Consider the following 20,205-nt stretch of genomic DNA (forward strand, 5'->3'; position numbering starts at 1 on the left):
ACGTCTTTGCCAGAGGCTTATTGCATTCTACCCTAGCCAATTGCATGACTCTTTTTTTTGTTTTGTTCTTGGAAGTGAATTCCCTGTCTTAATGTTTGGAGCTTTTGCAGAATCTCCTCTTTTTCCCCTTTACTCTAGCGAAATGTCTGATTTCATTGACAACCCAAGCCAGCTGCCAAAAATGAACAACAGAAGCAGGAATGTTGGTTTTGCAAGAGCTGGCAGAGTTCGCAAAGTCACTAAATGACATAAGACATTTGAATGGTTTCTGATGGCCAGTGTGTCTGTTGCAGTGTTCACAGGGCCCCTATTGGTACGGAGGGTGTTCCCAACAGCCAGCCACAGCCCACACACACACACACACGCTGTACCCACATTGGAAACCGTCCATGAAACATGTCAACCCACAAAAAAAACATGACACAATCCTCCTCCTCCCCACACTTTCCACGAATTCGACTGGATCTAGGCCAGAAGTGGAGCACTATCGGTATTACAAACAGGTGGTTAACCCGGTCCTGGAACAATGCAGAAGGGCTGAGTAAGGTCATTTTTAAAATTAGAATGCGATATAAACTCACTTCCGCTTTGGCACACACCGTTTTAAAGCATAAGAGGAACCGTTTCTGCACTAGTGGTTCTGGGGAGGGGCCATGGGGGGGCCAGTGCCCCTGTGACAACAATTGTGGCCCCCCAAAATGTGGAGTATGAAATAATTTTTACATAACACATTTTTGCTATCGTTCTTTTTTTTACATCCGTTATTAGACAGTGGCAACGCGGAACATGGTCTTTTGCCTGCTAATGCCTGCAATGCAGTGAAGAAAACGATATGACAACAATAACATCTAATGTAACTGGCCCCTCTAACAGTATAACTGGCCCCAACTTGGCCCCCCCAGTTGAAATGGTCTAGAACCGCCACTGCGTTTCTGTTCTTGTGGGTAAAGAAAGAATAGGACAAAAGAGGAAGTAAGTTGACCCTCTGCTTATAAAAATGTTACAGGCTAACCCATAGAAAAGAGTAGTCTTTCTATGAAACAATTATTTTGGCCTAAGGCCTATATGCATGCAAGTACAGTATAACGGTGATCAATGGTTTTCACTGTCCTCTAAATATGTTGAGATATATTGATTAACAATAATATACTGCAAGTACTGGCTTCTTAGTAAATGCAGTGTTGCTGCCTAAATTAATGTAGATATCTTCCGTGTTATCTGAGTGTGATCGCTTTCATAGTCGAAGCTTAAGTGTTACACTTTTTATAGAGGTGGAAGTCAAATGAAAAGCAATGAGCGGATCTATCAAAGGTTATCAGTGTGTAGCCACTCCCTATCCCCTTTGCACTAGTTTTATCATCTGTCAAACACATTAGCCACAGATCTGCATGATCAAAGTGCACTTGGTCCTCCCCAGCTCTCCCTCAGCCAAGTCCCAACTATTTCTACTGAGAAATTATAACCTGCCTCCACCAAGCTGTGAATCATAAAGCCCTGATCCACTCAACTGTAGTTTATTACATCCTCGCAGGTTCACAGCATTTTCACCTCTCCCCAAAGTACCCCTTCAGGTTTCCTCAACTTGTATTGCCCATAGACTGTCACCACCACTTGCGACCCTGGCCTCGAACTGATATCCCTCCCTTCGTTCATCTCTCCGTTATCTATCCCTCTGGCCGGACCACACCCTCTTCCCATGGCGGCCAGCACATAGCAGTGCCTCCTCTCCTCTGCTGACCGCCTGCCCTACCGCCTGCCTTTCTCCGATGACATCATCCGTCCTGTCCGGTCACAGCACAGTGCTGAGAGCCTTTAGGCCACTGCTTTGATTTCCCTGAGCAGCAGATAGCCACAGATAATTACAGCAGGATAGAAATGAGAATAAGTACTGCAGTATGGAGCGGAGGGGAGTATGATGGAAGCACCACAACCAGGGCAGTCAGGCAGTCACTCACCTCCTATATTTGACCCCTCATTCTCTGTGTCGGCTCTCACGCCAGGCTGATATTGAGAAACCTAATTCTTGTTCCGTTCTTATGAAATGCCTAACTGTTCTTGGCAGGCACGCCTCGCTTGTGTGGCAATTTGTGTTTTTGGCAGCCGAGTTTGATTTGTGGCTTTGATAGTTTGAGATGAATAGTATGCGCCGAGGATTTCTCCCCAGAACTCCCTTTACTTACAGTATGCTTCTCAAATTCATTAGTGAACAGCCATATTGCACATTTTGGTTTATTCATTGTTGAAACGTTCATACCTTAAGTTATTTATGCGGTCGTATCCTTTGAACAGGTACAGGTTTATAGTTGGACTGTATTGTTATGCACAGCTTCTCTATTCAGACAGTGTGTATGTCTGTCTGCCTGGGGTAGCTACAGCAGTGCTTCAGTCTGGTGTGCCTAAAATGATGTAATCCTTCTCTCTGATTACTGTCAGAGATGCATTGCCTTTTTTTGCTGCCTGCTCTGTGTCGTCTTACAAAGACGAACCATAGAGGGGACAGAAATGTGCAATATATGTGTCCAAAATACATGTTGAGGACTTGATGATTCTTGGGTGTAGGCTACAGTATATGTTCTGTATGTATGTTCCTCATTTTACGTCACACCTACAGATTGTTTCCTGTTTCCACTAGCAACCCTGTTTTCACAGCTTTTTCTGTCCTCTTGTTTCTTGCTGCTTTGCATTGCAAGTGCATGTGAATAATGGACTTTATGTTGCTTGTTAAGGGTAAGGAAACAAGTAGAAGGTTTATTGGTTCCTCACTGTTGTTGATGAGACGTTGATGAGACGTTTTATAAAGGAGATGGAAACATGTGGTGATGCACATCCCCTATCCTCTAGGGTTCAAGTATTTCACACCCACTTAACGCGTGAACCCCTTATTTACATAGCTCACCCGTAAGTACCCAAAATACGTGTAAAGACTCCTGCCTACCAGCACTTTTATTCAAAATAGAAACTATGGCCACAGATGTCTCGCCGGTTCTGTCTCTGCTGCACAGAGCGCTGTGAAGGGTTTATATAGCAGCTAGTGGCTTCACATTCACAGGCCTGCCAGTTTGCACAGATGATGTCATCGATTGAAAGCACCAAACACATCCATTTTAGGGGTTGCATAGATGTCAGCCAAAGCTCTGCACTAAATGGGTGGTATGCAATTCTTCAATTCTCTACTCTACTGGCTGAATTTGAGTAAGTAGATATTTTTTCCCCCCTCCTCCAGTTGTGCCAACGGCTTTCATTCGTAGAAGAACTGTTGTGTAGTTTGAGATGGGGATTATTGATTTCCTATTCTGTTCGATTCTGTTCTGCAGCACTCTTACTGCAGCAGTGACACTTCTACAGAGGAGAGAAGAGGGGATGTTCCATAGATTTAGAGATAACTAATATTTTGTAGGTAAACGGTGTACTACTGCAACTTTTATGAATGCATTTGGTAGCTATCCATCAACCCAGTTCCAAGTCAGAAATAAAGATACCTTTCTAGTTTAGTTTGCATGATACAAAGCAATATGAATAGCTGGGTCAGTATGAATAGGTTTAGCTGGTCAGAACTAGTGCTTAGCTCCCCCTATAAAAAGACAGTGGAACTTGCACATTTTTACTCCCTCCCTGCTAAAAATAACCACTCTGGCTTGACGTCAGTCCTGGAGCCTGCAGGTTGTCACTCTAAATGTCTCTGTTTGGGACAGAATTAAACACAACCTATCTCTGAAATACACCTAGCCATTTAAGCCCTGCCCTCTGTCTACCCAGAAAATGGTTTAACTGACATCGGAGCAACCTAGCTTCATTTGCTTGGCTACACAAAGGGGTCCGTTATGGTTGTTTGCAGAAAGAGAAGGGAAAAAAACTCCAGCAAATACACGTCCCCTGAAAATGTGTGCTGTAGCCCTTTATACTCGTACCCCGTATACGGGTTGAAAATGGCAGATTTAGGCACTGATAAGTGTCTAAATTGGAACGCAGTGGCTGTACAGTAACATGCTACACATTACGTCAGAGCTCTGCACTTCACAGCGTTGGATGGTTTTTGACTGACAGCCGTTCTGAACTTGAGCACCGCACGCGACAAGTAGTTGCTCCCATTCCTCCCCTAAATGTTTTGTTTGTCTGAGTGAGGGAAATGCTGTATATTAAGAGGACTCTATGTATTTTGAAAGATGAGACATTGAGGATTATAATAAATACCACTTTGATGTCATACAAGTAAACATCTGTGAGTCCAAATGTGCACTTCACGTTTCCATATCATAAAACTCATGTCATAAACAGTGTCAACATTTATAATCACTGTATTTTAGGGCTGGGCCGGTATACCGTATTTTACCGGTATACCGTATTTTACGATATACCGGTATTGATGCACGGACCGGTTTGGGTTTTTACTTTACCTTCTATAACGTTATTTGAATGTTTGGCTTATTAAATGTGATATGCTGTATGCAACGTTTTTATAGTTTACTTCGCTATTTAAGTCGTCTCTCTCGGCGCAACTTTCCACACAGACCTAGCCCCGCCACCTGTCACTCAAGGAGCACATTTGTTGTTTCTCGACTACGAGACACTTGCATTCAGTCTGCATGGTCAATGCAGCACATGCACCAATGTCGATGACAACGATGCTGTTTTCACTTTGCTTCTAAATATAAATCCACTAGCGTTCTATAATTACATTATTTGTTTGTGTTTCTTACATCTGCAAACAGCTAGTTTGTTCTCTGCAACTTGGGCCTAAATCTTGTTAGCTGCTAATGCTAATCACTAGCTAGCTAATGAGTCAGCTCAATCGTAATTAGCTATAGAGCCTGATAATACCAGTGATAGTGTAAACCTAAATCAGCATGTTGTTTGTGAAACAGTATCTTCTAAATCAAAGAGGAATACACGAAGCAAGAATGTTAGCTACATTAGGTAGATTATAGGGTTCCCTAGGAAAAACTTATCAACACTTTGGTTCCTACCTTGTCACAACTCCTCCCTGGCATTTTATTTCATTGTCATGTCAAACAACACTGTATTCAAAGAGCCCACTATTATATTCTAACTATAGAATTAGAATATTCATTATATTTCCATGATTCCAACAGTTCACCCAAGTGTAAAATGGCAATTGCAACATTTATTTAAAAATAAGGCCTAGATGTTTTGCCCATATCGTGCAGCCCTGCTTGGCAGTTTGGAAATGATCTCAAATGAGTACAGGAAATGCAGAAATGGATCAATTATTTTGGGTTGAATTGAACAGTATAAAACAATCAGAATGGAAAAAGCCCCATTGAAATCACTTAGAATGTATGTGTTGTCACTCTAGGGTCACGCACTACTCATAAAGCAAATTCAGAACTTTTATTATTCAAAAACATAAATACCGTCCAAGTTTTTTTTAAATACCATGATATGATATTTTGGCCATATCGACCAGCCCTACTGTGTTTGATGCACAGTTACAAGATGATATGGCGTCATACCTTGGGTTGTTCTGAACAGACTGAGCCTATGCTTGTCTGTCGTAGGGTTTTCACAAACAACGAATTCAGCAGGAGAATTTACGCCCCCATTCATTTTCAACGAGGGCACACGGAGAAATGTGCGGGGGATTGTGAGAAGGTGAGCGGCGAAACCCTGCTAGAGGAGCGGTTGAAAAAGTTGCGCTCTGTTTCATGCTAATTTCAAGCGACGCGTTGGGAGAGCGAAGCGTTGTCAAGAGGAGGCGCCGCCTCTGGTCAAAACCCACTGTATTGTGAAGAAAATTCGCTGTGGAACACGCACCTGAATGCACTCATGACTCCTTTCTGTGCGCTCCAAAATGACGATCTGTTTCTCTGAATTGCCTTTGTGAAAGCCTAACACTGTAAGATTGTATTTTATAACTTAGCTAGTCATGTTGGCAATAGAACAACCTTTCAAATGATGTCCACCTGACCTAGATCGTGAGTTATACGTTTTAAAAAATATATATTTTTAAGTTCGTTAACAACAACAACAGTAATTGTGTGACGGTGGGGATGCAGGTTTGTGTTCCAAACAAAACAACTTGAAGTGTGCTTGCTCTAGTTTCTCAACGCCACAGCTAGTTGAAGACTATTCTTTGAGTCATGAGACACCAGTTAAGTCCTCTCACTCATATCCTTGTAAGTTCTTTGTCTTATGTTGCACCTACCCCACATTTTCCAGTAATATTCTGAACATGTTACTGAATGTATCCAGAGTATTTTCAGATACCGTTATCAATTAATGCTGTGAAAAGTACAGTAAATGTAAAATGCACATAAAATCAACAGTGCAATGTTTGGATTCAGTCTTGTGTCAGGTGAAATGTTGTGTCTTCAACTTTGCTCTAATAATTTCCCCATCGTCTCCAATCTGTTCCCTTACAATTGCTACCATGCGTATGCTTTTCATATTCCTTCTGTAAGAAACATTTCAATGTAGCCCTATCAATATTAAGCCAATTCCCACGAGTGTAAAGGGTTAAAAGTACACTGTTGCTGCAGCTGTGGAGGAGTTGGTCAGAATCAGATCTGCTTTTCCTCGCCGTCTTCCATGCATCACCCCGGAGATAAAGAGGCCAGAAGTTTTCTTCTACAGAAGCAAGACGCACGCTGCAGCGAAAGAGATGTGTGAGGGGATATATGAATGTCCAGACCGGTCGATATGTTTGCCACTCATATCTCTAGTCTGACTCTGTGGCTCGGGGAAAAGTGGTAGCTGAAAGTGAATCTTTGTTGTGGTGAGGAGCAGCAGAGTCGGTTACTGACGTGGCTATCTGAGAGCTTTGTCTGAGATTTTATCTTTTAATAATGCAAAATACACAAACCGAAGCACACCAAACAGTCAGAGAGAAATAATGCATGAATGAGATATTCTGACCCGTTCTGATGGTAAAAGCCCTAGTACGCTACTTCATCCAGACTCCTCTGTCTGGCCAACACACTACCTCATTCTCTTTGTAGAGCGTCTCTAATCCTACCCAAATCTAGATGCGTGCTGCAGTTGGAAAAGTCATTTAGCCCCCTTCCTAAAATATATTGTCTACGCCATTCGTCATTCCAACAAATTAGTTCTCAGATGGGATCCATTGGGAAACGGGGCTAATGACGGGGCCCGGTCACTCCTGCGTGGGGGCTTTCTGACCGCTGACAGACACAGAGTGCTGAGCCGCTGACCTCTCCTCTCTTCCCCTCTCAGTACGCACGCCAATGACTCACCCTGCCCAATACATATTTTACTTATTGTTGGACACAGTTCACGTACAAGTGCATTAAAGGTTAGCAAAACAACCTCCTTTTTCTTTTTTTCCCCTTCTAACTAATGGGATGCCGTCCAAAACCTCTCAGGCAAATATTAAATCAACCTTTAAAGGGCTAAGAGATCATAAATTGGGGGAACGGTGCAGTTAGAGCTCGCCTCGAGCGCGCAGTGCTGGCTCTATGAATAACTTTTGAATGCGCTGCGGTGGTGCTGGGGCCGAGCCCCCCTAGGGAAGCAGCCAAAGGCAAGGTCCTGGCTGGGAACAATGGAGAATGGCTGGGAGTAGTGTTCTGACCCATTCAAACCTTTGTGTTCACTCGCAACAATGTCCAGTTTAAACAATACTAACGTGAAATAAATCTCCTACCACCCCCGTTTTAAAAATAAACAGATGCTGATGATTTTGTGAATAAACACTTGCCGGTAAGAGTGCCAGGACTTAGCTTTTTTCATTGAGTACTTGGTTTGTGTGGCACAGTTCATTCTTTGCATATCACATTCAGCCATGCTTTTTAAATTACGCTTGGAAACATGGCACTCAAGAACGTTTACAGTAACAGTGTGTGCAGACCACTGAGATGTTGCACTTTGTACTTCCTTTTTTACCATCTTATTTCTTAACTGTTGTCACACTTTATCATTCATGTCAAGGAAAGCGTGTACATCACTTGACACCTAGGCTTCTGTGTTAACAGGCCTGTGGTTGTGGTCAGTGTATTTGCAGTGTTTCTCATCTCATCGTGCTGTTGTATGTTAGCCTTCCTCATTTTGTCTTGCTGGTTGACTCTCTTTTATTATAGAGTTGGTGTTGGTGGACAAACCATCCTTATTACAGTGAGAGGGACATACAAGGATCTTCTCAGATTATCAAGTGCAAGTGTTAGGTCAGGAAAAGCAAGGGTGTTATTTTAATAATTGTTCGGGGGGGATTATTTAAGATGATTTAAGATTCTCTTTTAAGAGGTAGGTTTCAGATGTTTTCGGAAGATGGGCAGGGACTCTGCTGTCCTAGCTTCAGGGGAAGCTGGTTCCACCATTTGAGGTGCAAGGATAGAAAAAGAGCTTTGGCTGGGCTGGGCTGACCTCCCGTAGGGGTGGGAGGGCCAAGAAACCAGGGGTAGCAGAACGGCAGTGGTGTAAAGTACTTCAGTAAAAAATACTTTCAAGCACTACTTAAGTAGTTTTTTGGGGTATCTGTACTTTTACTTTACTATTTATATTTTTGACAACTTTTACTTTTACTCCAGTACATTCCTAAAGATAATAATGTACTTTTTACTTCATACATTTTCCCTGACACCCAAAAGTACTTGATACATTTCGAATGCTTAGCATGGCAGGAAAATGATCCTATTCATGCACTAATCAAGATAACATCCCTACTGCCTCTGATCTGACGGACTCACTAAACACAAATGCTTTGTTTGTAAATTATGTCTGAGTGTTGTGGTGTGCACCTGGTTATCCATACATTTAAATAACAAGAAAACAGTGCCATTTGGTTTGCTTAATATATGGAATATGAAATGATTTCTACTTTTACTTTTTGTAATTAAGTATATTTTTACAATTAGGGGACACCTACTCATTCCAGTTTTCTAAACATTTTTTTTTACTATTTTCTACATTGTAGAATAATGGTGAATACATCAAAACTATGAAATAACACATGGAATCATGTAGTAACCCAAAAAATATATTTTAGATTTGAAATTCTTCAAAGTAGTCACCCTTTGCCTTGATGACAGCTTTCCACACTCTTGGCATTCTCTCAACCAGCTTCATGAGGTAGTCACCTGGAATGCATTTCAATTAATAGGTGTGCCTTGTTAAAAGTTAATTTGTGGAATTTCTTTCCTTCTTAATGCATTTGAGCCAATCAGTTGTGTTGTGACAAGGTAGGGGTGGTATACAGAAGATAGCCCTATTTGGTAAAAGACCAAGTCCATATTATGGCAAGAACAGCTCAAATAAGCAGAGAGAAATGACAGTCAATTCGGAAAATTTCAAGAACTTTAAAGTTTCGACTGGATGCCAGTGGAGTGTACAGAGCAGCGCGTGACATGGGAGAACTTGTAGTCCGGGCGGGAGATGGCGTGCCTGGATTAGGACCTGTGCAGCTTCCTGTGTGAGGTAGGGTCGTGCTCTATGGATGTTGTGGTGCATGACCCTGCAGGAGCGAGTCACTGCTTTGATGTTTGCAGAGAACCACAGAGTGTTTGTTGTCCAGGGTCACACCAAAGCTCTTTGCATTCTGGGAAGTGGACACTGTGGAGTTGTCAACCGTGATGGAGAGAGAGGTCTTAGTGCAGGCAGGCCTTCCATGGGAGGAAGAGGAGCTCCGTCTTGTCGAGGTTGAGCTTGAGGTGGTGGGCAGACATCCAAGCTGAGATATCTGCGAGGCATGCAGAGATTTGTGTCGCTACCTGGGTGTCAGAAGGGGGGAAGGAGAAAAGTAGTTGAGTGTCATCCGCATAGCAATAATAGGAGAGATCATGTGAGGATTTGACGGAGCCGAGTGACTAAGAGGGCCTAGAATCGAGCCCTGGGGGACACCATTTGTATTTGAATGTTATTAGGGACCTGCGAAGGCAGTGGTGAGAGCACGTGGTGCAGACACAGATCCTCTCCACATCACCTGGTACTAGCGGCCTGTCCGGTAGGATGCAATCCAACATTGTGCAAAGCCTGAGATGCCCAGCACTGTGACGGTGAAGAGGAGGATCCGATGGTTCACAGTGTCAAAGGCAGCGGATAGATCTAGGAGGATGAAAACAGAGGTGTGAGAGTCAGCGCGGAGAGCCTCTGTGACACTTAGGCTACCTGCCGCCCCATGCAATGGATGTGATGTTCTCCTCCTTACTAATGGTCAAAGATGGGATCCTCTTAGAGCACCATTAAGGTAGCTCACTGCAGTCCCATATTGCCCCAGTCCAGGTTCAGATATTATTTCATTCCCCTAATTGTTAAAGATAGGATTATTTAGGAAAGTAATCTGATCCTAAACCTGTAGTTTTAGGAGGGAAACATGCACCTTGAGTGTCACAGTAGTCCTACATTTAGCGAACAAGACTCCTGACCCCCCCCACTAGAGCTGCAGTGATTAACAGTGCCTGCCAGTACACACTCCCTGCTCACACTCCCCACTCATTTGGAGTCCAGCAGCAGCACTGCAGGCCTGTGGTTCTTCCTAGTTCCTTGGCCCAGGCTGCAGGGCCTATAAATCTCATCCAACCCAGCACAGTCTTTATGTAGCAATGGCAGTCTAGCACCCTGACATGGTGAGTAAACATGCCATATATATCCTGGGCCCTCCTCCCTTCTGGCACAGAGTATATTTTATTATAATAATTTTTTAACCTTTATTTAACTAGACAAGTCAGTTAAGAACAAATTCTTATTTACAATGACGGCCTACCAGGGAACAGTGGGTTAACTGCCTTGTTCAGGGGCAGAACGACAGATTTTTACCCTGTCAGCTCAGGGATTCAAGCCAGCAACCTATCGATTACTGGCCTAATGCTCTAACCACTAGAGTACCTGCCGGAGTTCTACTAACAGTCTGCATATTAGTGAATTGTGGGACAGGACTATAGCAGAGCAGTGAGATGCTGGAAGTATAAGGAGAGGCTGGACCGATTCACTTGGGTCTGTGCTTCGAACTCACACAGTGGACAGTCTGCAAGGGTATTGGGCATCACAGTCGGTCTTCCTGGTGTTGCCTTAAGGACATGCCACACAAGTAGGGGAGTGATGGGCCGAATGTTTAATACCCAACTCTGAACTTTGGGATTTTATGTGAAAACGCCCTTGCCTGGCCTGAATGTTTCTCCCTTCACTCTCTCTCTCGCTCTCCCCCTCCCTTTTACACCCCATTGATCGGCTGTGAGCCGTCGAGCGAGTTTCACAATAACATTCTCTTTTACAGCCTTGCCCCTGCCAGATGGGGAAGAGGCATTGCCGTTTATGATGTGTAACCGGGCCTTCCAAGTGATGCGCGACTCCACATGGCTGCCACTCCGCCGCCCGCACAGATCCTTTACAAGGTTTGACAAAAATGCAATTAAGTGAAAAGACATTGCGGTGTGAAGGGGCGAAGCGCTTGCCTCCGGGGATGGCGACGTGCAGGGGAGCATGTATCCTATCAGACTAGAGGACAGGTGGACACAGGAGAGTAGAGGGGCTAGGAGAGGAGCAGCCATTTTATTTGAACACGAGGAGAATCTCAATTGCATTTCCTTGATTCCTCACGTCCTCTCTCCTCTGACCTTCTCATCCAATGGGTTTTGAGAAGGAGGCAGAAGAGAGAAGATGCAAGGAATCAAGGAAATGCAATTGAGATTCTCCCAAGGACGCATTGTTTCCTTAACATTACGTCATTCAACAAGGGAAAATGTTGTGATGTGCATTCATTGCACTATACATGTCTCACTTCACCATACATTCATGTCTTAAAGGGCAATGTATTTCCTCCTCAGTGCAACTGTTGTGTGTTTTCAGAGCACCTCATTGTGAATCTTGAAATGAGGTAAAATAGTGTGTATTTGAATGGTGTTGAAGGCTTCCCCACCACCACCACCCCCAGAACAGGTAGATAGCTATTTGTTTGCCATGGACCATGACCTTAACATTGAGCACATTTTAGAGTATAAACATTTTTTTTTTCATTTATGCTTTACAGTACTCCTCCCTCCCTTACTGTGGTGATGACAATAGATACTGTGACTTCCATATCCACCTTTCACTTCACTATACAAAGCTCTTCTCTTTTCTTCTTGCTGTGGTATAGTCATAAATATTTGAATTATGGCATTTAATTAAGGCATTGATAGGCAGTTTAATTCTAGCACATCAGACAGTAAGCCTGCGGGTCCACATATAAAGGGCCATTGTAATTGACTGTTGGAATAAATCCTTCTTAAAGTATGGGGTGTAAACCATAGACAGTCCCAATTCGGATGTATAGACATTGTAAAGCCTACCCGAGGGGCATTTTAAAATGAATTGTTCATTTGACCTTTGCTACTGTACTATATGTGCTGTGCATTCATTTTAGTATGGATATTGACAGGGTATGAACTTCTATACTAGGGATGGGCATTTGACATTTTTTGACTGTTCGACTACTCCCATGATTTTTTTCAAGTACATGTAATGGAAAAATTATACATTTTTAGAAGGGCAGGGCCAGAAATGGGAAAAAAATATGCGAACCTGCACAACAATGCCTAATTTATCATATCCATTACAGATAACAAATCCTAATTGCTAAATTGCCTCATATATATATTCAATCAATAAAAAACGATTGCCTTTAAGATTCATTTATTGAATCTATAATATCAACTGGTTATATTATATCGTGGAACACAATCTTCAAAAAGGCAGTAACCTCAGCAGTGGCGCTTGCTTGTAAAAGCCTATGGCTGTGCAAAGGCATAGCCTTGTTTTATTATACAGTCAAGACGCATCTCTTTTATAGCAAAAACATGATGCAATATAACAGAATAAAATATAACAATGTTTTTCCAAATGAAAAAAAAGTTGGCAGTGCAAAGTGCACATCTCACGCGTCTGGAACAGTTATTGTCAAAGAGAGATCATTTGAAAAGGGGCTCAGTTTGGTGCATTGAAATAAACCATTTTCAGGGTTACAAACCAAAATATGTGTTATTTTCAATATCAGCCTACAGATGTTCGATTTTGTTTATTTTGCCAGTTATTTGTATTTTCTTAATGGTTTAATCAATTCCAAGTTGAACACTGCATGGTGATAAATTACAGCCACGACATCTGTCTGGTGAGTAGGCCTAGGTTTGGTGATTCTGATGAAAATATGATCTTTTTCTTTATCAAACAAATGTTTTTTGCATATTTTCAGTGTGGAACCTGTCTATGTTTAGGCGGTTATAGCCTAGGCTAACCAATTCTAAATGGCACTATCAGTTCGCAAAGTAGCCTAAGCGGAAAATAGACGGGATGCAATTATTCCAAAACTGCAGCTCGTTGTTGGAACACGTATTTCCGTACTTCAATCAACCAGTCCATTTTGATAAAACTGTTGTCGTTGGGCAAGTAATGTAGCTTGTGTATCCCATCAGTTAGAGGCATTTTTATGCCCACCGTCCCAACCGTTTTTATAGGCATTTACAGTGCATTCGGAAAGTATTCAGACCCCTTTGACTTTTTAAACATTTTGTTATGTTACAGCCTTATTCTAAAATGGATTCAATTGTTTTCTTCCCTCATCAATCTACACACAATACCCCATAATGAAAAAAAATATATATATATATTTTTATGTTTGCAAATGTATTAAAAATAAAAAATGGAAATATCACATTTACATAAGTATTCAGACCCTTTACTCAGTACTTTCTTGAAGAACCTTTGTCAGCGATTACAGCCTCGAGTCTTCATGGGTATGATGCTACAAGCTTGGCACACCTGTATTTACGGAGTTTCTCCCATTCTCTGCAGATCCTCTCAAGCTCTGTCAGGTTGGATGGGGAGCATTGCTGAACGTCTATTTTGCGGTATCTCCAGAGATGTTCGATCGGGTTCAAGTCCGGGGTCTGGCTGGTTCACTCAAGGACATTCAGAGACTTCTCCCGAAGCCACTCCTGCGTTGTCTTGGCTGTGTGCTTATGTGCAGTGCAAGCGTGCCCACTCCCACATCAAAGACCAGGGAGGCCACCGGTACACACACACACACACAAAACACAGCGGCAGCCCCACTGCACCACCACCCCGCTGGAAAATGTTAACCTTCTCATCTGCACTGAACTCCAAGTACGCTGACACATACACACACACACACACACATGTGGGTGCGTGCACATACACACATTTGTTCTCTCTTTATGTTCATTTCTCACACACTCATGCAGGCACACCCATGCTCACACACACAATCACACACATACACGTGTTCGCACACACACATACGGAAGACCTTCGTAGATCCCTGCAACACATCCAGGTGATTGTATAGAAAAGGCCTCTGCTCATATGGACTTTTTTTAGTGGTGAACTGTACGCGCCGAATGTGTTTTATAGGAGCCGTAAAGCATTTGTTCAAAACCACCAGGGTTGGAGAGAGCCACTCCTCTCAGCACGTAAAGCACAGCTGGCCAAGTCTCTGCAGAGGGAATGCCGAGGAAATGTATAATGTATGGACAGACAGAAAGCAGGCACCCCCACTCCGGAGGCCTCTGTGGTGACAAGTGTGAGAGGATAACGTGTGTGTTTTGCAGTACTGTCTCTTGGTGAATGAAGGTGGTTGGAGAGGTCCAAAGAGGCCCCACTTTTGCAGAAGAGACTTTTTCAGATGTATCTGTCTTCTCCTTTTTGTGCAGAATGAATATTGAGTGTCATAGTCAGTAAACCAACAGACATAAAAAGTAGGGCTGTCCCCGACCAAAAAAAATCTTGGTCGACCAAGAGTCATCTGTTCTGTTGAGCAATCGCTTGGTCAACATTTTTACATTTGTATTTTTTCCATATATAGACACATTTGAATCAAAACAAGTATATGCACTGAGCTTTAAATGAACTGTTTGATGAAATAATTAAGACACACAAATGACTAGAGGGAGGCCAACCGCAATTGATTTCATAGTGCTGGGCCAGGGCTCAGACTTGCTGCGCTGTGTTTAAAATAAACAGCGAGTGACTGTGTGACTAGCACCCATTTATCTCGCTTCCTTCCCTGCTGCAGCGACCAACACAGAACATCAACAGTGTGTATCACACTGTCCGTGTTGCTGAAGCTGCAACGTAATTACAGCCATTTCTGACTGAAAAGTTACGTTACCAAAATCCCTCATTTGTTTAGGGAAAACATTAAAATCAAATTTTATTGGTCACATACACATGGTTAGCAGATGTTAATGCGAGTGTAGCGAAATGCTTGTGCTTCTAGTTCCGACCGTGCAGTAATATCCAACAAGTAATCTAACAATTTCACAACAACTTCCTTATACACACAAGTGTAAAGGAATGAATAAGTATATGCACATATAAATATATGGATGAGTGATGGCCGTGCGGCATAGGCAAGATGCAGTAGATGGTATAGAGTACATGAGTAATGTAGGGTATGTAAACATTATATAAAGTGGCATTGTTTAAAGTGACTAGTGATATATTTATTTATTACATCCAATTTTTTATTATTAAAGTGGCTAGAGATTGAGTCAGTATGTTAGCAGCAGCCACTCAATGTTAGTGATGGCTGTTTAACAGTCTGATGGCCTTGAGATAGAAGCTGTTTTTCAGTCTCTCGGTCCCAGCTTTGATGCACCTGTACTGACCTCACCTTCTGGATGATAGCGAGGTGAACAGGCAGTGGCTCGGGTGGTTGTTGTCCTTGATGATCTTTTTGGCCTTCCTGTGACATCAGGTGGGGTAGGTTTCCTGGAGGGCAGGTAGTTTGTCCCCGGTGATGTGTTGTGCAGACCTCACTACCCTCTGGAGAGCCTTACGGTTGTGGATGGAGCAGTTGCCGTACCAGGCCGTGATACAGCCCGACAGGATGCTCTCGATTGTGCATCTGTAAAAGTTTGAGTGTTTTCGGTGACAAGCCAAATTTCTTCAGCCTCCTGAGGTTGAAGAGGCGCTGTTGCGCCTTCTTCACCACGCTGTCTGTGTCGGTGGACCATTTCAGTTTGTTCGTGATGTGTACGCCGAGGAACGTAAAACTTTCCACCTTCTCCACTACTGTCCCGTCGATGTGGATGGGGGGGTTCTCCCTCTGCTGTTTCCTGAAGTCCACGATCATCTCCTTTGTTTTGTTGACGTTGAGTGTGAGGTTATTTTCCTGACACCACACTCCAAGGGCCCTCACCTCCTCCCTGTAGGCCGTCTTGTCGTTGTTGGTAATCAAGCCTACCACTGTAGTGTCATCTGAAAACTTGATGATTGAGTTGGAGGCGTGCATGGCCACGCAGTCATGGGTGAACAGTGAGTACAGGAGAGGGCTGAGAATGCACCCTTGTGGGGCCCCAGTGGTGAGGATCAGCGGGGTGGAGATGTTGTTTCCTACCCTCACCACCTGGGGGCGGCCCATCAGGAAGTCCAGGACCTAGTTGCATGGGGCGGGGTTGAGACCCAGGGCCCCAAGCTTAATGACGAGTTTGGAGGGTACTATGGTGTTAAATGCTGAGCTGTAATCGATGAACAGCATTCTTACATAGGTATTCCTCTTGACCAGATGGGTTAGGGCAGTGTGATTGCAATTCCGTCGTCTGTGGACCTATTGGGGCAGTAAGCAAATTGGAGTGGGTCTAGGGTGTCAGGTAGGTTGGAGGTGATATGATCCTTGACTTGTCTCTCAAAGCACTTCATGATGACGGAAGTGAGTGCTACGGGGCGATAGTCATTTAGCTCAGTTATCTTAGCTTTCTTGGGAACAGGAGCAATGGTGGCCCTCTTGAAGCATGTGGGAACAGCAGACTGGGATAGGGATTGATTGAATATGTCCGTAAACACACCAGCCAGCTGGTCTGCGCATGCTCTGAGGATGCGGCTAGGGTTGCCATCTGGGCCGGCAGCCTTGCGAGGGTTAACAAGTTTAAATGTTTTACTCACGTTGGCCGCGGTGAAGGAGAGCCCGCAGGTTTTGGTAGCGGGCCGTGTCAGTGGTACTGTATTGTCCTCAAAGCGAGCAAAGAAGTTGTTTAATTTATCTGGGAGCAAGACGTCGGTGTCCACGACGGGGCTGGTTTTCTTTTGTAATCCGTGATTGACTGTAGACCCTACGTCTCGTGTCTGAGCCGTTGAATTGCGACTCTACTTTGTCTCTATACTGACGCTTTGCTTGTTTGATTGCCTTGCAGAGGGAATAGCTGCACTGTATTCGGTCATGTTTCCGGTCGCCTTGCCATGATTGAAAGCAGTGGTTCGCGCTTTCAGTTTTGCGCGAATGCTGCCATCAATCCACGGTTTCTGGTTGGGAAAGGTTTTCATCGTCACCAAGGGTACAACATCACCGATGCACTTCCTAATAAACTTGCTCAACGAATCAGCGTATACATCAATGTTGTTGTCTGAGGCTATCCCTATTCCCTCAACCCTTGCTCTCTACACATGAGACAATAGGGCCTGACCTATAACATATCATAATCACATCAATAAATGTATTATATCAAACTCTGAACACCGTAACACGTGACAGCAAAATGGATGCAGAGAACGTGACAAATAAACTTGAAATGGTGGATTGTTTACTGGTTGCTCAGGAGGTAAAGGGGAAGTCAGATGTGTGTAATAAATTTGACTAGTTGTGGAAAATACTGGAAATCAAGAAAAAGAAGGTAAGGAGCAAGTGCTACATGCATATTATATGTGCCAAACAGGTGTTGTTAGATTACAATATACTTTTTTTACTATGTATTTTCCGACTGTTTGGAACAATGTAAACAACACTAAATACATTATAAGCGTACCAGAGAGTCTGTTTTTTGTAAATCCTTTATTACAGCAAAGACTAAAAACAGTCGCATTCATTCATGAATGCAATTTCCAAAATGGAACGCTTTAGGCCTATTTATTGTTTACGCCAATTAGTCAATGGTCGCTTTGTTATTTTATTTTAAAACTAAAATGCTTGATTGCATTTCAAGTCACGAATGACTTTTATGCTGTGTGATGACATGAACAAATAAATGATTGATTGATACAGTAGCCTATGTAAGTATTGGAATATAGGCTTGAGTAAGTATTAAGACTTAACAGGATGCGCTCTTAGGCCTACAGCTCGATGGTGGTTATACAAGGCTGCTATACTAAGCCTACTTATGATAATGACATTACTTATTATTATAATGATCATCATAATAATAACAATAAGAAGGAGCTCAAGGAAAAAGGAGGGTTGTTGTTATTATTATAAATAATACCAGAGAAGCTGGTCTAACGGAAAAAAAAGTGTAAAGCCTTTATTACAGCATAGAAAAGATTTAAAACGGCTGAATTTGTGAAATTGTTTATCCAACATGTTGTGGTTGCCTGAGACTTGGTGCTCACGGAATTAGTAGGCTATTAAACCATCACTCAAACAGGCAACAGAAGCAGGATCTGTCTTATGTTTGCAGATATATATGGCTGATTTTATAAAGCCAGGCACATTTAATAGTTAGGCTATTGATCAGGGGCGCAACATTCACTGGGGTGGGGGGGGGCCTTGTCCCCCCAAATTCAAAAATGGCATTTTTGTCCCCCCCAGTTTTATCATTACAATGTGATACATAATGCGACACGTTGTGCTTTAGGACCATTGGACTCCGAGCGCTCGGGTAGCCTGCTTGGAGTGTTCAGCCGGCTGGATTTAGGACCGCACGGACACCACAGAGCAGGCTGACAGGCTGTGTGAAGACAAAGCTTCTGGCAGGCTGGCTGAACCAGCACGGGAGAGTTGAGCATAGTTCAGTGTGTGTTTTCCCACGGGGGACCAGTACGGAGAAGAAAAAAAAATGTATGAAATGTATGCATTCACTACTGCAGGTCGTTCTGGATAAGAATGTCTGCAAAATGACTAAAATGTAAATGTAAAGAAATGTGTGTTGCGCTCTTTCACCGAGTTGTAAAAGCAAGCAGAGCAGAAACTGGCTACTCTTTAGTTGACTGAATATAGCTGGCAAGGTAACTGCTGTGTAACTTAACAGAAAACTAAACTAGTGTTTATTCACAGTGCTGAGCTAGTATTGTAACTGACATGTACAGTAATGTTAGCTAATGTTTCATCCCCTCTCAACTGAGGTGAATATATAAGCTACACTAACTAGTAACTACCACAACCATGTCACCTCTAGCCTCTAGTTATCTGTCAGATAGCGATATGAGGTGGCTATTATTACTATCTAACAGATGTTGTTTCTATGGAAATGTTTTGCAGCCTTTATTTTGTCTTGTTTCAGAAGTTAATGAACTTGGCTAGCTTTTGCTCCTGACCGCCCCCTCCCGTCCCTTAGCTTGAAAAATGCAGACCGCGCCACAATGATCTCAGTCAGGGACCTGCAGGTATATCAGTGAATTATACAAAGTTCCATCTTGAATTGATGGGTAGACCTACAGTAGTTACATGACAGCAGCTGAAGCTTAAAGCTACAGTCTGGGATCTGAGAATAATAGTCATTTCAATTATTGAACCATTTATTCTGTTCTTGGATAGTATAATGTATAAATGTACACCAAGGTAATTCTTTGTCATGCCTCATTTTAGGAGGATCAGATGGTGACAGGGGTCTCAGCAGGGTCAGGCAACCAGGGAAGACCAATCTGTGACAGAGGTGAGGGAATTTTTGCAGATACAGCACTTTATTCTCTCTGTTCAGAAAACACTGGACAAGCCAGATGCTATTTTAAGGCAGTCTGACAAACCTCCAAAGTTGACTTCCAAACTGTATCAAGGGTTGATAGAGGCTTTCCCCAATGACAAAAAATATGTCAAACAAAAATGGGAGGAAGACCCAGTAGAAGCTATTGATGATGATGAATGGATACAGATAAGTTTGAATGCCCAGTCATGTTCCTATCATCTCAGACATAAACTACTGCAGTGTAAGACCATCCATAGAATGTACTGTATGCCAGTGAAACTGGATTACATGCACTCAGAAATGTCATTCCTCTGCTGGAGGTGTAAAACACAAAAGGGGACATATTTGCATATGTTTTGGTCTTGTGAAGGCTAGCTGATTTCTGGCAAAGAGTATCTTCTTTTTATCTCAGCATGTCTACAGATTCTCCCTTCTCCCTGTTTTTGTTTGCTTAGAAATGTTGAAACTGGAGACTGTTTTCTGAAGAAACGGTGTAACCAAGAATTTATAGTGGCTGAGAAATGCATTGCCATTAATTGAAAGTTGGTTTTCCTCCCACAATGTCAAGTTATGTATCACTAGATTTGATTTATTACACAATGAAGGCTATACTGGGCAAATATCATAAGGT

At 42.9% G+C, this 20,205-nt stretch overlaps 1 protein-coding gene and 1 long non-coding RNA gene across 3 annotated transcripts in view; one reads left to right on the plus strand and one right to left on the minus strand.

Annotated features, from left to right (window-relative positions):
• The first annotated feature begins 2,953 nt into the window (after nt 1-2,953).
• LOC106589389 (uncharacterized) overlaps nt 2,954-20,205 on the plus strand; it is a 28,175-nt gene continuing 10,923 nt past the window's right edge. The window contains exons 1-3 of one of the 2 annotated variants that reach the window (XR_006762541.1): nt 2,954-3,192; nt 19,173-19,275; nt 19,478-19,544. Coding sequence is in view for 1 of the 2 variants with exons in the window: in XM_045710087.1 (XP_045566043.1) it covers nt 3,068-3,192 (125 nt within the window). In the remaining variant the exon portion in view is untranslated. The remainder of the gene's footprint in view (nt 3,193-19,172; nt 19,276-19,477; nt 19,545-20,205) is intronic. The other variant, XM_045710087.1, reaches the window with a different exon arrangement.
• On the minus strand, nt 8,255-14,329 carry LOC123731433 (uncharacterized). The gene is made up of 3 exons (XR_006762542.1): nt 13,702-14,329; nt 9,893-10,014; nt 8,255-9,680 (listed from the first exon to the last, which is right to left on the minus strand). It is a non-coding gene; the product is annotated as an uncharacterized lncRNA (long non-coding RNA).

The sequence above is a fragment of the Salmo salar genome, chromosome ssa28 (assembly GCF_905237065.1).
Source record: "Salmo salar chromosome ssa28, Ssal_v3.1, whole genome shotgun sequence".
Taxonomy (NCBI): domain Eukaryota; kingdom Metazoa; phylum Chordata; class Actinopteri; order Salmoniformes; family Salmonidae; genus Salmo; species Salmo salar.